This window comes from Corythoichthys intestinalis, chromosome 21, assembly GCF_030265065.1.
Source record: "Corythoichthys intestinalis isolate RoL2023-P3 chromosome 21, ASM3026506v1, whole genome shotgun sequence".
In the NCBI taxonomy this organism is placed as follows: Eukaryota; Metazoa; Chordata; class Actinopteri; order Syngnathiformes; family Syngnathidae; genus Corythoichthys; species Corythoichthys intestinalis.
In genome coordinates this window covers 24,848,486-24,862,938 of record NC_080415.1, presented here as the reverse complement: position 1 = coordinate 24,862,938, position 14,453 = coordinate 24,848,486, and the positions used below count along the sequence as shown (strand labels likewise).

The 14,453-nt window shown below is 38.0% G+C and overlaps 1 protein-coding gene across 4 annotated transcripts in view; it reads left to right on the top strand.

Moving 5' to 3' along the window:
• The window catches only part of kat6b (K(lysine) acetyltransferase 6B), a 52,369-nt gene that overhangs the window by 9,538 nt on the left and 28,378 nt on the right, over positions 1 to 14,453 (top strand). For all 4 annotated transcript variants that reach the window (XM_057825412.1, XM_057825413.1, XM_057825411.1 and 1 more), the window contains exons 3-5: positions 10,811 to 10,919; positions 11,730 to 11,845; positions 12,052 to 12,133. In XM_057825412.1, coding sequence (XP_057681395.1) covers positions 10,811 to 10,919; positions 11,730 to 11,845; positions 12,052 to 12,133 — 307 coding nt within the window. The remainder of the gene's footprint in view (positions 1 to 10,810; positions 10,920 to 11,729; positions 11,846 to 12,051; positions 12,134 to 14,453) is intronic.

Below are 14,453 nucleotides of genomic sequence, written 5' to 3'. Positions count from 1 at the left end.
TTGAGCTCTCTTTCCACCAGCAGCGTTCTAATAGAACCCCACCCCCTCACTCAGGACAGCCTGCTCTTTTCATGCGGCATCATTTCCTGTAATGTACTTAATTTAGACTGCCCGAGAAAATCATCAGCGCCGTATTCTCCTTTCGGTTTATGTAAAATGCTGTTGCCAAGAATAACTCCTTGTTCCAGGATTAGATGTTATCACTCAGTACCTCGAAGATGATACCATGAATTACATTTTCTTGGATCCACATGTTACCTGTGCTAGTTTTGTCTGGGAACACTACAACCTTTTCCTGTCCAATGGTATTTATTTATATTTGGTAAGCTATTTATTCAGGAGTTATTTATTCCTCCACTATAAACCTCCCTGAAAGTTGTCTACCAAGGGCGGTTCCTGTGGGCCAAAACACAGGTGGTGCGCAGACTGGCCTTAAAGCACAGACGGAAAAACTCCTAAAGATTCTTTGTGCTCCCGTCTTGAGGTGGATTATGTCATATGCAAAAGATTTAGGTTTTTTTTTTTTCTGCTGCAGCAGCAGCAGCAAGGGAGATGGAAAAACATACCAGACTCTAATTCAAAGCAGAGTGACGAGGTGTCTAAAGGCAAAGCTTTAAAAGCTGAGCAGATGAAAATTAAGCCAGTTTCAGGCCTGATTCACAGTCTACAAAGGATTGCTTCCGATGGGTCGTATGGTGATCAGATCATTTACAAGACTTTGATGTTGAGTTGTTGAATCACAGTTAAATTGTAAATTGTGGACTGACCTCTCCCCAAGGAAGATTCGAGAACGATTTACAAACATCCAAATTCCGATTATTGAATTATACCAGGTAAAGCAGACCTAAAACCAAGTCAGCGCGGTCTTCGGGACGCAATGAGGAACGGACCGAGAGTAAATATCATGTTCAACTCATGCCACTAGTAAAAAAAACAATAATACCTGACTGCGGCGGAGAGCTGCTTCAAACAACGCCCAGTTGCTTGTTGCTACAAACAAACGGCCACATACAGCTATAGTCGATATCACATATACAGTATGTAGAACTAGATGCAAAATGACAGACGACGGCGGAGTTAAAACATGTAAAAAGAACTAGATGCAAAATGACTGACTTGCCGTTTAGTAAATGCCACGTTGTTAAGAGCCGCCATCATAAAGCAGTAGACTTCTCTAGAAGGCTCTGTTGCAGCACACCTAATAACTTTTTATCCAAAATACACCTAAATTGGCAAAATCTTAACTTGAATTCATCTTTAAATGATGAAACAGTTTTAAAACTTTGACATGTCGAAAGTAGACAGAAGGGAAATTATGGAATAACGGGAGCAATTTTAACAACTTTAACGGTTGATTCACATTATTAAAGTAATTGAATATAGTTTAAAGCTGCTGATACAGAATGGGACTTTTTTTTAATTTCATTTTCTGTTTTTAACTATTAACTTGATACTGAAATATTAGTTTGGTTTAGCCTGAGAGGATTTTTGAACAATTCTGAAACAAATGTGCAAAAAAGTGTGGGGGGTAACATCAATAATCGATTTATAATCGAATCGGAGCCTCTGAATCATAATCGCAATCGAATCGTTAGGTGGCAAAAGATTCCCACTTCTAATCACTTGTATGAGTGCAATGAATATACAGATGTACACGGGCAGAGCTAAGGGGGGTACTGGGAGTGCGGGGCACCCAGGTTGCGGGCGATAAAGGGGGCGTGGTTGGGCGAGGGGAAGGGTCAAACAGAAACGTAAGATGATGCGCGGAACTGTAATATAGTGTTTAAGTAGTTTTGCTCTGATACCATTTTTTGGTCCCGATACCTGGCTGTGCGGTATCGGCCAATGCCGATACCATTTTGTTTGAAATTTATATATATATAAAAGGGCTGTCAAAATTATCGCGTTAACGGGCAGTAATTAATTTTTAAAATTAATTACGTTAAAATATTTGACGCAATTAACGCACATGCCCCTCTCAAACAGATTAAAATGACAGCACAGTGTCATGTCCACTTGTTACTTGTGTTTTTTGGTGTTTTGTCGCCCTCTGCTGGCGCTTGGGTGCGACTGATTTTATGGGTTTCAGCACCATGAGCATTGTGTAATTATTGACATCAACAATGGCGAGGTACTAGTTTATTTTTTGATTGAAAATTTTATTAGAACGAAAACATTAAGAGGGGTTTTAATATAAAATTTCTATAACTTGTACTAACATTTATCTTTTAAGAACTACAAGTTAGAGCAGGGCGGTAAACCGAAAATTTACCGTCACCGAAATTCTTAACGATGACCGACGTAATTTTGACCATGTCGGTAAATTCGGTAAATTAATAAAACAAGAAAATAGTCTTTTCATCCCGCTTTGATTCTGTGTTGTTCGTCTATGTTCATTCCCCTTTAAGAAAGCAGTGAATGTGCTTACGTAGGGAGTCACGTGATCATCAGGAAGCCAATCAAACAAAAGCCCGGTAAGCTAACGCTAGCAGCTAACGCTACAAGCAAAACATGATGGAGTGTGGCTTAAGGGAGGTTCACCAAACTTTCAACCGACATTTAGTAGACTCTTGGTGGCATCCAGACGGGCTTTCACCCGCTGTCCTCCTTTGTTCTCACGATTTCCGGAGATGGTGCTTTCAGTGCTTTCTACTGGTAGCCAGGCTAACGCTAGCTAGCGGCTAACGCTACAAATGAACGTTATGGAGTCGGATAGAGGCTCGAACCTAGCGAAACAGCTGAACTTAATGAGTGGATTGGGCACGGACTGCATCTAGCAATTACTATGTGGCGTTATTTTGTATCTGTCTGTGTGTGTGATTCCTCTGATAGCTTTTGTGATGGTAAAGAATTCTGCATAAAGTACAATCCAACGGCGAAACTTATAATGACCGAGAAATGGCCCCAGCTATTTTTATTGTGCGTGCATTTATGAAAAAATGCACTGGGGGGGGGGGACCCTTAAACCATAAAGTAAACACTTGTATTTAATAATTATATCACAGCAGCCATTAACAATAAGTTGTCTTTTTGAAGTGTACTGTTCAAGCTGCAAGTCATTTGTGTTACAATTACATGTTTGCACAGGCATATTGATTTTGACAGTGTACATTGTTCAAGTCATACACGCTGTTATAAATGTTCATACTTGAATTCTTATTGCTTACAATACATTTTTATTAGGGCTGTCAAACGATTAAATTTTTTAATCGAGTTAATTACAGCTTAAAAATTAATTAATCGTAATTAATCGCAATTCAAACCATCAATATAATATGCCATATTTTTCTCTAAATTATTGTTGGAATGGAAAGATAAGACGCAAGATGGATATATATTTTCAACATGCGGTACATAAGGACTGTATTTGTTTATTATAACAATAAATCAGTTCTAAATCAGTTATAGAAATTTTATATTAAAACCCCTCTTAATGTTTTCGTTTTAATAAAATTTGTTAAATTTTCAATCAAAAAATAAACTAGTAGCCCGCCATTGTTGATGGCAATAATTACTTACACTATAACATCAGTCGCACCCAAACGCCAGCAGAGGGCAGCAAAACTGCGCAAAACACAATTAACAGGTGGGCCTTTCACTCTAGTGACATTTAAATATGTCTGAGCTGGGCAAGTGCGTTAATTGCGTCAAATATTTTAACGTGATTAATTTAAAAAATTAACGCCAGTTAACGCGATAATTTTGACAGCCCTAATTTTTATAAATTTAATGTTTAGACTGCATGTACAATTGTTAAATACAGTATATCAAATTGAATGCTGGTAAATAAATCAACAAGAAATAGTTAATCTGTATTTCATGCATTGATTCAGATTTTCAAATTATATAACAGTCCGCTTGGGCGAATTTATCGTCATTTATCGTTATCGAGATAAATCTGCTCAATTTATCGTGATACATGTTTAAGGCCATATCGCCCAGCCCTACTACAAGTCTTTCTATCCATGGATCACTTGAACAGAATGTTAATGTTAATGCCATCTTGTTGATTTATTGTTATAATAAACAAATACAGGACTTATGTACAGTATGTTGAATGTAGGGGTGCACGATATCCATTTTTTGAAACCGATATCGATAACTTCCTGCTCCTCAAGGCCGATACCGATACGATAACCGATAATATATATATAAATTTTCAATGTATATTCACCTGAGTTTTTGAACACCTGTAGGTCAAAAATACTAGTGGTTGATTCATGTTAGATTTGCCTTTGACCGAACCAGAATTTTCATGATGACACGAACATTATTATAATGAACAAAACAAAGACAGTAACAAAACTTTGCATACTGGAAAAACAGGAGTGGAAACAAATGCACAAATCCCATTCCAACACCATGCCAAAAATATTATTAATAGAGCCGATAATATATTATGTTATCGGATTTATTGGAATGACGTCATAATTCCTATTATCGGACCGATAATTATCGTGCACCTCTAGTTGAATGTATGTATCCGTCTTGTGTCTTATCTTTCCATTCCAACAATAATTTACAGAAAAATATGGCATATTTTATAGATGGTTTGAATTGTGATTAATAACGATTAATTAATTTTTAAGCTGTGATTAGCTCGATTAAAAATGTAATCATTTGACAGTGACCTAATATATATATATATATATATATATATATATATATTTATATATTAGGGCTGTCAAACGATTAAATTTAGTAGCCATCAGAAGTTGGGTACATTGTGGTCATAAAGGGATGGACATGGTCAGCAACAATACTCAGGTAGGCTGTGGCGTTCCAACGATGCTTAATTGGTACCAAGGGCCTCAAAGTTCGACGTACTGTGCGTTCAGAGATGCTCTTCTGCCTACCTTGGTTGTAACGGGTGGTTATTTGAGCCGCTGTTGCCTTTCTATCAGCTCGAACCAGTCTGGCCATTCTCCTCTGACCTCTGGCATCAACAAGGCATTTCCGCCCACAGAACTGCCGCTCACTGGATATTTTTTCTTTTTCGGACCATTCTCTCTAAACCCTAGAGATGGTTGTGCGTGAAAATCCCAGGAGATCAGCAGTTTCTGAAATACTCAGACCAGCCCTTCTGACACCAACAACCATGCCACGTTCAAAGTCACTCAAATCACCTTTCTTCTCCATACTGATGCTCGGTTTGAATTGCAGGAGATGTCTACATGCCTAAATGCACTGAGTTACCGCCATGTGATTGGCTGATTAGAAATTAAGTGTTAACTAGCAGTTGGACAGGTGTACCTAATAAAGTGGCCGGTGAGTGTGTGTGTGTGTGTGTGTGTGTGTATATATATATATATATATATATACACACACACAATATTATACTTCATAAAAACATACAAGAATAACAATTAATGATGGACGTCAAGGCCATTTTGACTGGGAGGGTTGATTGGTAGTTCATTCACTGTGGACCTCTCAGTTCAAATAGATTGGACATCTATCGCTTTCAATGGCAGCCAATCAGCAAACAAAAATCAGCTCGACAACAGCTTATACCTATTAGCACATTCATTTTAAACCTTACACCCCTTGTGATTTTTTATCACAGATCAAGTTAAATACTCTTGACCTGGGAAGGTTATTGCACTATTATAAGCAGTAGCATTCCGTTTGCACGGACTAGTGAACACATCTTTAATTAATGCACACATATCTGTTTTGAACTTAAAGACCTAAGTAGAGCAGCATCAACCCACAGTACTGTTTTCAGGGTAAGCTTTGACGTTCTGTCGCATGCAATTAAGCCGTACAGTGTGAAGATGTTACAACCTCTTCGCACAGAATGTGTTTTTAGCACAAATCAATAGAAGTCTTTGTAGTCTTTGGTTTCTGTTGCTAGTTAAAATGACAGACATCTTGTTATTATTAATGTTGGAGGCTACACTGGATTTTTAGGCTGTGGGGTTGTGTGTGTGTGTGTGTGTGGGGGGGGGGGGGGGGGGTGCAATTTATAAAGCAGGCTAAGAATGGCCAAGAACAAAAAACATGTTTGTCTGATTAAATCCACTGATTTTTATCGGTAGCGTGTGGTTGTTTCAGGGTATGCAGTAGCTGTTTAATTAACTGTGTGTATACTTTAATGAGGATTCCATTATACTCATGTTCCCGCTTTATGTTCATTGTCAGCCAACAGGAGGTGATAAAACTTGCCCTTTATTTTTTAATTCCAACAGAAGAGTGAAGATAAACATAATCCACTTCAAAGGAAATGTATTTAAAGGAGATAAATCAACACAAACCCCGTCTGACACTTTTTATACATGAAGAAGCAATAACTTATGTAAGCGGAACATTTAGGGGCTTGTGTTCAAAAGACGATGACGTCGTTTTGAGGGGAAGAGCTTTAGAAGAAGCCGAAACATCTTTATACGCTGCATAAAAGTCAGATGATTTGTAGTTCGACATTGTACGGCTGCTTTGATGAATTACTGTCACTATTGTTTTAATATTGTGTGGTGCACAGTACTTAACAGGTTGTAGCGCTAGGTGGTTGTAATTCACATTTACCAGCTCCGCAATGTAAAAAAGTGACATCAAATCGTGATCACGTGAAAAATAACTGTCAAAGCAGAAAATGACATTGACAATGAAAAATTGGAATAGCAACATAAAATGAGGTTAGGGAAAGACTACAATGGAATAAAGGATAAATTATGATAAACACAAAATGTTTAAACTCAACTGTCAATTTACATAACCTGGAAAAAAAAAAAGTACAGTGTATCACAAAAGTGAGTACACCCCTCGCACTTCTGCAGATATTCAAGTATATCTTTTCATGGGACAAAATGACACATTTGACACAATGCAAACATTTTGCTGAAGACATGTCAACAAAGCACATGGATTACTGGAACTATGTCCTATGGTCTGAGGAGATGGGCGAGCTTTCTTGTGTACCGTCTTCAGAAGAGGCTTCCTCCTGGGGTGACAGCCATGCACACCAATTTGATGTAGAATGTGGCGTATGGTCTGAACACTAACAGGCTGACCCCCCCACCGCTTCAATCTCTGCAACAATGCTGACGGCACTCCTGTAACCAGTCACATGACATTTTGGAGGGAAACTGACGAGCAGTACTCAATTTGGAAATTTAGGGATGTACGTAGTTTCTAAGGGGTGTACTCGCTTTTGTTGCCAGGGGTTTAGATATTAATGGCTATATTTTGAGTTATTTTGAGGGGAAAATTAACTGTATTATATAAGCTGCACACAGACTACTTTTCATTGTGTCAAAGATTCATTTTGTCAGTGTTGTCCCATGAAAAGATATACTTAAATATCTGCAGAAATGCGAGGGGTGTACTCACTTTTGTGATACACTGTATCACTGTATATAAATATATTAAAGACATTTTAGTTACCAGTGAATCACACTGTTCTTTGTTAGATTTTTTTTTTTTTTTTTTTTTTTTTCCTTTTACACTATTTAGCATTTGTACCTTATTTTTCGGACTATAAGTCGCACCTGATTGCCAAAAAAATGCGCAATGCAGAGGTAAAAAAACATACAGGTAGTCCCCGGATTATGACGTACCTGACTTAAGTGATTTCGATTTTACAACGCTGGAGTCTCGTCCACCATTTTGTCTCCAATCTCTTTTTATTTATTTATTTTGCAGTCGCGTAAAAGTGTCTTATCTGCCATTTTTTTACTCTGTTTTATTAATATTATGTTTTTGTTTAGTGATTTTGACATTTAGGGGGTATTTAGCATTAGCAACCCAGGACTACGTGTATATAAATTGCACTGGAGCATAAGTCGCAATTTTGGTGGAAACGTTGAAACACAGGCCTTGAGCGCCCTCTTGCGGTTTAGTGTGAAAATAACATGTGAAATGATATAATATTGTGTTAATAATTTCACACATAAATCGCTCCAGGGTATAAGTCGCACCCCTGGCCAACCCAAACTGTGGGAAAAAAACTGCGAGTTATAGTCCGAAAATACGGTCGTCATAATTAACTCAAACATTTAAAAAACACATTTTAGAGTGAATATTTTTTTCAAGGTGAACGTAACAATCAGAATTTTATACTAGCTCCTGCTGTGTTAGTATACTTTGACCTGGCCTGTACACTACTGAGAACTGAATTGTCTGAAGAGCAAATCAGAGAGGGAGAAAAGGGAATTATAGGCTGTGAGATAGTCGATAATATTAGAGATTTTTTTATTTACTGGTACAGTAAAGGTATTAAGGTTCTGAATATAAGTATTGTATCAAGTTAGCATTTTGTTATCATGGCAACTACAGTTGTCCGATAATGACTTTATAACCGATATCCCGATATTGTCCAATTCCAAAAATCCGATACCGATATCAACCCAATACCCATATGTGCGGTCGTGTTGATGAGTTTAGAACTCATTATTTTTCAGTCATTTTTTTGTTAATTTAAATTTTGCACCATTAATACAAATGGTCTGCTCATATAAAAATTCCCGCGCATCTAAGTTTAGAGTCATCTAATGGTCAGTAAGCATAACTGCTGTGCTAAGCTGTGACCAGCCCTTGTACAAAGGCAGAAAGGTTCTACATTGACTTTGAAAACAACATGCATATTGCCCAAAACTAATAATGAGAAACCGATGTTATCCGATGTCATTTTAAAATGCTTCTATCGGCCGATATTATGGGCTACCCGATAATATCGGACAACTCTAATGGCAACACTGATAGCACTTTGAAGAAATAGTGAATGGCAAAATCAGCATAGGTTTCACTTCTATTGTCTGTAAAATGACTGGAATCGAGTGTTTTGCCTCTGGGGGCCATCCTCAAGGTGTGAGCCGGCCATTTTATTTCCCTTTAACCTCTAGTGCCGGAGGCCCGCTGTCAAATATTGACCATGCCGCTTGGAAAATAGAGTCATCATTGACGTGAGAGTAAACACTACCCTCCCTCCCTTCGCACACTCACCGTCTAATTGACACGGAAGCCGTCAACAAGGACAACATCATCACTGTATGCCTTCTGTGTTCGCCTCCTCCCAGAGGACACAGTGGACTTTGAAAGAGTGGCCCTGTCATGTATCTCTTGATGGATGGAGGGGAAAACAACATTCAAGTATAGGTCAGGAGGTGGTCACAAGGATGTGCTTTACAGCAAGTAACAACTGTGCATCCCCAGTGTGCCCTTTTAAAGCTCGATTGACAGAGCCTTGATGAGATACGATCAGCACACCCTTAAGTAAAGATCATATCTGCCAGTTGTTCACACGAGGCGAGACGGTGGCACTTGGTTTAATGCTCCCCAAGTGGGTTTACCAATGTGATCGCATATTTTTAAAGGTCTCATCATCATTTTTAGTTGGGGAAACGGCGCCACGGTCGTGAGAACTGCAGCGTTTCGGAGCAATGGTATCGACTGCAGGTTTTACTATCGCGGTAATTTGATCGCACGCTCGTTAATCCTCTTCGTCTCGAGTGCGAAGCTTTAAGAAGAATCGGATTAAGCCCGTAGAACACCTCGACTGAGATCACGGTGACACTCGGATGTAATGGATAACAGGAGTTGTTTGTTGTATCCCACTGGAGTACGTTAGAGTTAGGCATGATGGTGTTGATCTTGATTTTGTTGAACAGATGGAACAATTATTTGCTTTTGCATTTAGGCTTGATATGGAACAAATGCTTTTATTTAATATAAATTCTGTTTTAGTTTCCTCTTGTCACTCCAGTTTTTAACAGAATGCATGAAAACAATCAGTCAAGGTTACCTTGTGTGATACATTGCTGTAGTCTTGCATCATCTTGTGGCCATGACCAACATGTACAGGTTATAGTTGGGCAATTCATCAATTTATTTGGTTTTTAGTTACATTTGTAAACATTTTAAATTATATTTTGTTGATGAAAGTTTACTAGCTTGTACAAAAGACAACTTTAGTGGACTATCACTATGAAAGTTCAACTACAGTATTTTTCAGACTATAAGCCGCTACTTTTTTCTAGGCATTTATACCCTCTGGCTTTTAGAAAGAAGCAGCTTATTTATGGATTTTTAATTTATTTTTTTAACAAACGAGCTTCATATGTTCCTGTTAAAATAGTAAAAAAATTGATAATTAGCCATACTTAAACTGAATGGCTTTCCAAATTTTGCCATGACATATTGTAGCTCTCAGCCGCTACACTAGTGCCTGTAAAGCTTGCCAGAACCTCGTCAGATTTACTCAAAAACTCAGGATTTTATAGATAAATATGGCTCCATCTGATTACTACATGCTGCTACAAAAGGACAATTTTAAATGGAAGGGCATCCACTACTTGCTACGACAAGAGAACGCGATGCCAGTGTTGATTAGCTTTTTTCAAATGGCATTCGGAGGACTTTATTGCCACAGTATTCTAAAACAAAGTTGCTATAGAAATGCTAGTCCTAGCTGTTAACCTTTTTTAAGAGGATTTCATCCACTTCAAGTTAAAGTGGATTATATATCTTTGCAAATGTAGTGACCTGTTTTTTAAAGTTTAATGTTTGTTTTGAAGCATTCAGACAACACGAATTGGTGATGTTGATGCATGTTTATCTGGTTAATAAATATATTTTTGATCAATCAAATATTTTCTGTTTAACATCTATGTAAATATCCAATGTTAAGATTATAGTCAGGTACGGCATATATCTGGATTTATTTCTAAAATTTTGTGAAATTTGGCCGGTACAGCTTACAATCAGGTGCGCTTTATAGTCTAGAAATCACAGTATGTTGGTTTATAGCCTCAAATTCTTCCTTATTTGCTTGCATTCATGTTAAACAGTTGTCTCTGTTTGTGTTCCCTCTCAGCTCCGGGTGGACCCCATCCCAATATGCAGTTTTTGTCTCGGCACAAAAGAGTCCAACCGGGACAAGTGTCCGGAAGAACTCCTGTCTTGCGCCGACTGTGGGAGCAGCGGTAAGTCGACGCACACGATGCATTGCTAAGTGGTAGATTGCAAAATCAATGGTGGCAGTTAAGGATTATGGACAAGCGCTGTTATGGCATCAACGAGGCGCATCATTTACATGCTAGTGGCTGACTTTAGTTCTCTCATTTTGGGGTTTATAGATATTCAACTATTATCTAAGATCAGCTGTTTAAGTGACTAAAATCATAGGTGTGCCTGTTTTAGAGTAAATTTGCAAAGCAAAAGAGAACATTTGAACATCTGCTTGATTAATTTTAGATACAGATAATCCTCTTGATTAGCCAATACCTCAGTGGTTGATTGTTTTACCTTTGTAGGATCAAATCTTATGGGCGGCGTTTTTCGTTTTCCTGCTCACTCACCGCTGTTTGTGGCGACACTTATGTTTGAGCAATTATTTTTAAATACCGCAAGGAATTGTTCTCAGCGTGACATTTTTACTGTGTAAATTGGTGTCGAGGTGGTTTTCATTAAGCGTACACAAACGGTCGTCTCGCTGTAAAACAGCTGTTTTACAAGCATGACAGGGCGCTTTTTGACTTTCACGCGTTGGCTTCCGTTAGAAAGAAGCGCCGCTACTGTGTCTGCCTCATTAGATTCAAATTATCTGTAATTAGCCGCTCCGATGTTTTGATCACACTAGTTTTTCACGCAGATTGTGGCAGTGAGGAAGCGGGGAAAAAAGATATGCAGGCTAGTCATTAGTTTTGAACGCTGCACGTGTTAATATTTAAACACCGTGCGGTGCCAACATTGGTTAAAAGCGCTGTTATGCCTTTTTTGAAATCCTCCTCTAGGGCATCCCTCGTGTCTAAAGTTCTCTCCCGAGTTGACCAATCATGTGAAGCGATTACGATGGCAGTGCATCGAATGCAAAACATGCAGTTCCTGCCGAATACAGGGAAAGAATGCAGTAAGTATGACTGCTTGTTCAATTCACGGAAGACTCCTTTTACTTAAAGGTTAATGTGGTAGAGTGGTTAATAGTTCAGTTATGTTTTAAGTGACTCTACATGTATACATTCTCTGTCTTTTCATTGTCACTAGCTTAGTGTCTCACTTTTCCCCTATATTAGCAATGATTTCTTTGCACCACTTTGATATCGGCTTTTACTACAGGACCAGATGCTCTTCTGTGATTCTTGTGACCGGGGCTTCCACATGGAGTGCTGCGACCCGCCGATTTTCAGAATGCCAAAAGGTTAGGCTATTCATGCATAGAATTCTAGAGTATAAAACACTGTCATGTGTACAGCAGAGGTGGGTAGAAGAGCCATTTTACTCAAGTAAGAGTATCATTACTTCAAAATAATATTACTCAACTAAAACTAAAAGTAGTCGTCCAAAAAATGTACTCAAGTACAAGTAAAAAAGTATTTGGTGAAAAGAATACTCAAGTAATTACCGTATTGGCCCGATTATAAAACGGCCCAGATTATAAGACTACCCCCTCTTTTTCAAGACTCAAGTTTGAAAAAAGACTTTTTAAACACCAAGTTAATTTTCATACAGAAAATAATTTCAGTACATCCGAAGCAAATGATTAAAACAATATGTTTGAGAGAAAAAGTATGGTATTTTGCCTTATTCAAATCTTAATATCTGAACATTTAAATATGTAAACTAAAGTGCAGTCACATTCGTAAATGAATGGCTTGTGGTTTTTGAAATGTAAATAAACCAATCTATTGTGATAAAAAACCAAAATTGCAATAACTGCATTAACCATCAAAGTCAAGTCTTAACTGTAACTGTAGTCTTGAAACAAATCTGAATAAGGAAAAACATAGCAATAAAATAATGCAAACTGGTTAAACTAAAAAGAGTAGCTGAGATCTGTCATGACAGAACATCGCTTGCTTCAATGATTGAATGGGGAGAGTAGCTGAAATATGTCATGACAGAACATCGCTTCAATGATATCTGGCACCATCTAGCGTCGTGAATAGATATACTATACAGTGCTGCTCAAAAGTTTGTGAACCCCCTCAACATTTTGGAATTTTCTATTATTTCAACCTGATTTCCTAATCAATCAATTCAGTAGTTTTTTTTTGTTTTTTTAACAGTTGTGTTGTCGAGACTAAATTAAAAAGAGTTTTCATCAACTGATGTAGGTTACAAAATTGAACTGTTTGGTCACAACCAAAACCGCCATGTCTGGCGAAAAGTCAACACTGCATACCACCAAAAGAACCTTCTCCCAACAGTGAAGCATGGAGGTGGGAATGTCAAGATCTGGGCTTGCTTTTCATCCTCAGGACCTGGACAACTCCACATAGTCCAGGGAATCATGAATTCTGAGGAAAATGTCAAATCCTAGAACATAACCTGACGCCATCTGTTTTGAAGTTAAAGCTTGGCAGAAGGTGGATCATGCAACATGATAATGATCCAAAGCATTCCAGCAATACAACCAAGGAATGGCTGAAAAAGAAGAAGATTCGTGTTCTGGACTGGCCCAGTCAAAGTCCTGACCTAAATCCCATTGAAATGCTGTGGCGGGACCTGAAGCGAGCAGTTCATGCCAGACGCCCATCAAACCTCTCTCAACTGACTGCGTTCTGCAAGGAAGAATGGGCAAAAATCCCCCAAAGTAGATGTGAGAGGCTGATTAGTCACTACAGAAACCGTTTGGTTGAGGTAATCTCTGCAAAAGGAGGCGCAATATCCTATTAACTGAAGGGGTTCACATACTTTTGCACACATGATATCTGAGTTTTTCTTAAATCAACCACTTTTGTTAAATAAAGAATGACAATATAACTATTTCTTTTGTTTCAGTCCATTATTTGGAATGTCAGTATTGTGGATTTGGGTATAACTTAACATTTAATAAGGTTATTTTAGTTTTTTTTTTTACAAAAAATCTGACCATCGCTGTGGGGTTCACAAACTTTCGAGCAGCACTGTAAGACAACCCCATTTTTTTCAGTGTTATTTCAATGCAAAAAACACCGTTTTATATTCGGGCCAATACGGTAGTAACATTGTGAAAACCTACTTACATTTATTTTTTTTTTCTGAGCACAAAGGTATCGATATGAACTGTTATTATAATGATACTGTACAATAACCCATTACATAACCACATTAAGCCAAAGAAATACAACAACAAAAATTCTTTGAATTCCGAGATGAGAGGGAAAAAAAAAATATAAATGAAGCATTATTCATCCAAAGAGCTTGAGTGCCCTCTGGTGGAGAAAATCGTTCCTAGTTTGAATAGTGAACATTACCTTCAAAATTACTACAGTGGTACCTCTACATACGAAGTTAATTCGTTCCAAGACCTTGTTTGTAAGTCGAAATGTTCGTATGTCGAGCAGGATTTTCCCATAAGAATACATTATACTTCCATTATTCGTTCCACAGCCGAAAAACCTACATTAAGTCTGTTAAAAATGCCAGGTTGTTTGCATGTTACGTGTTTTGGATCCCCCTGGTGGCGATGTGCAGTTTGTTGTTTATGTGATCAGGCATATTTTGGCCACCTAAAGAAAGCTAAGACCTACGTTCTC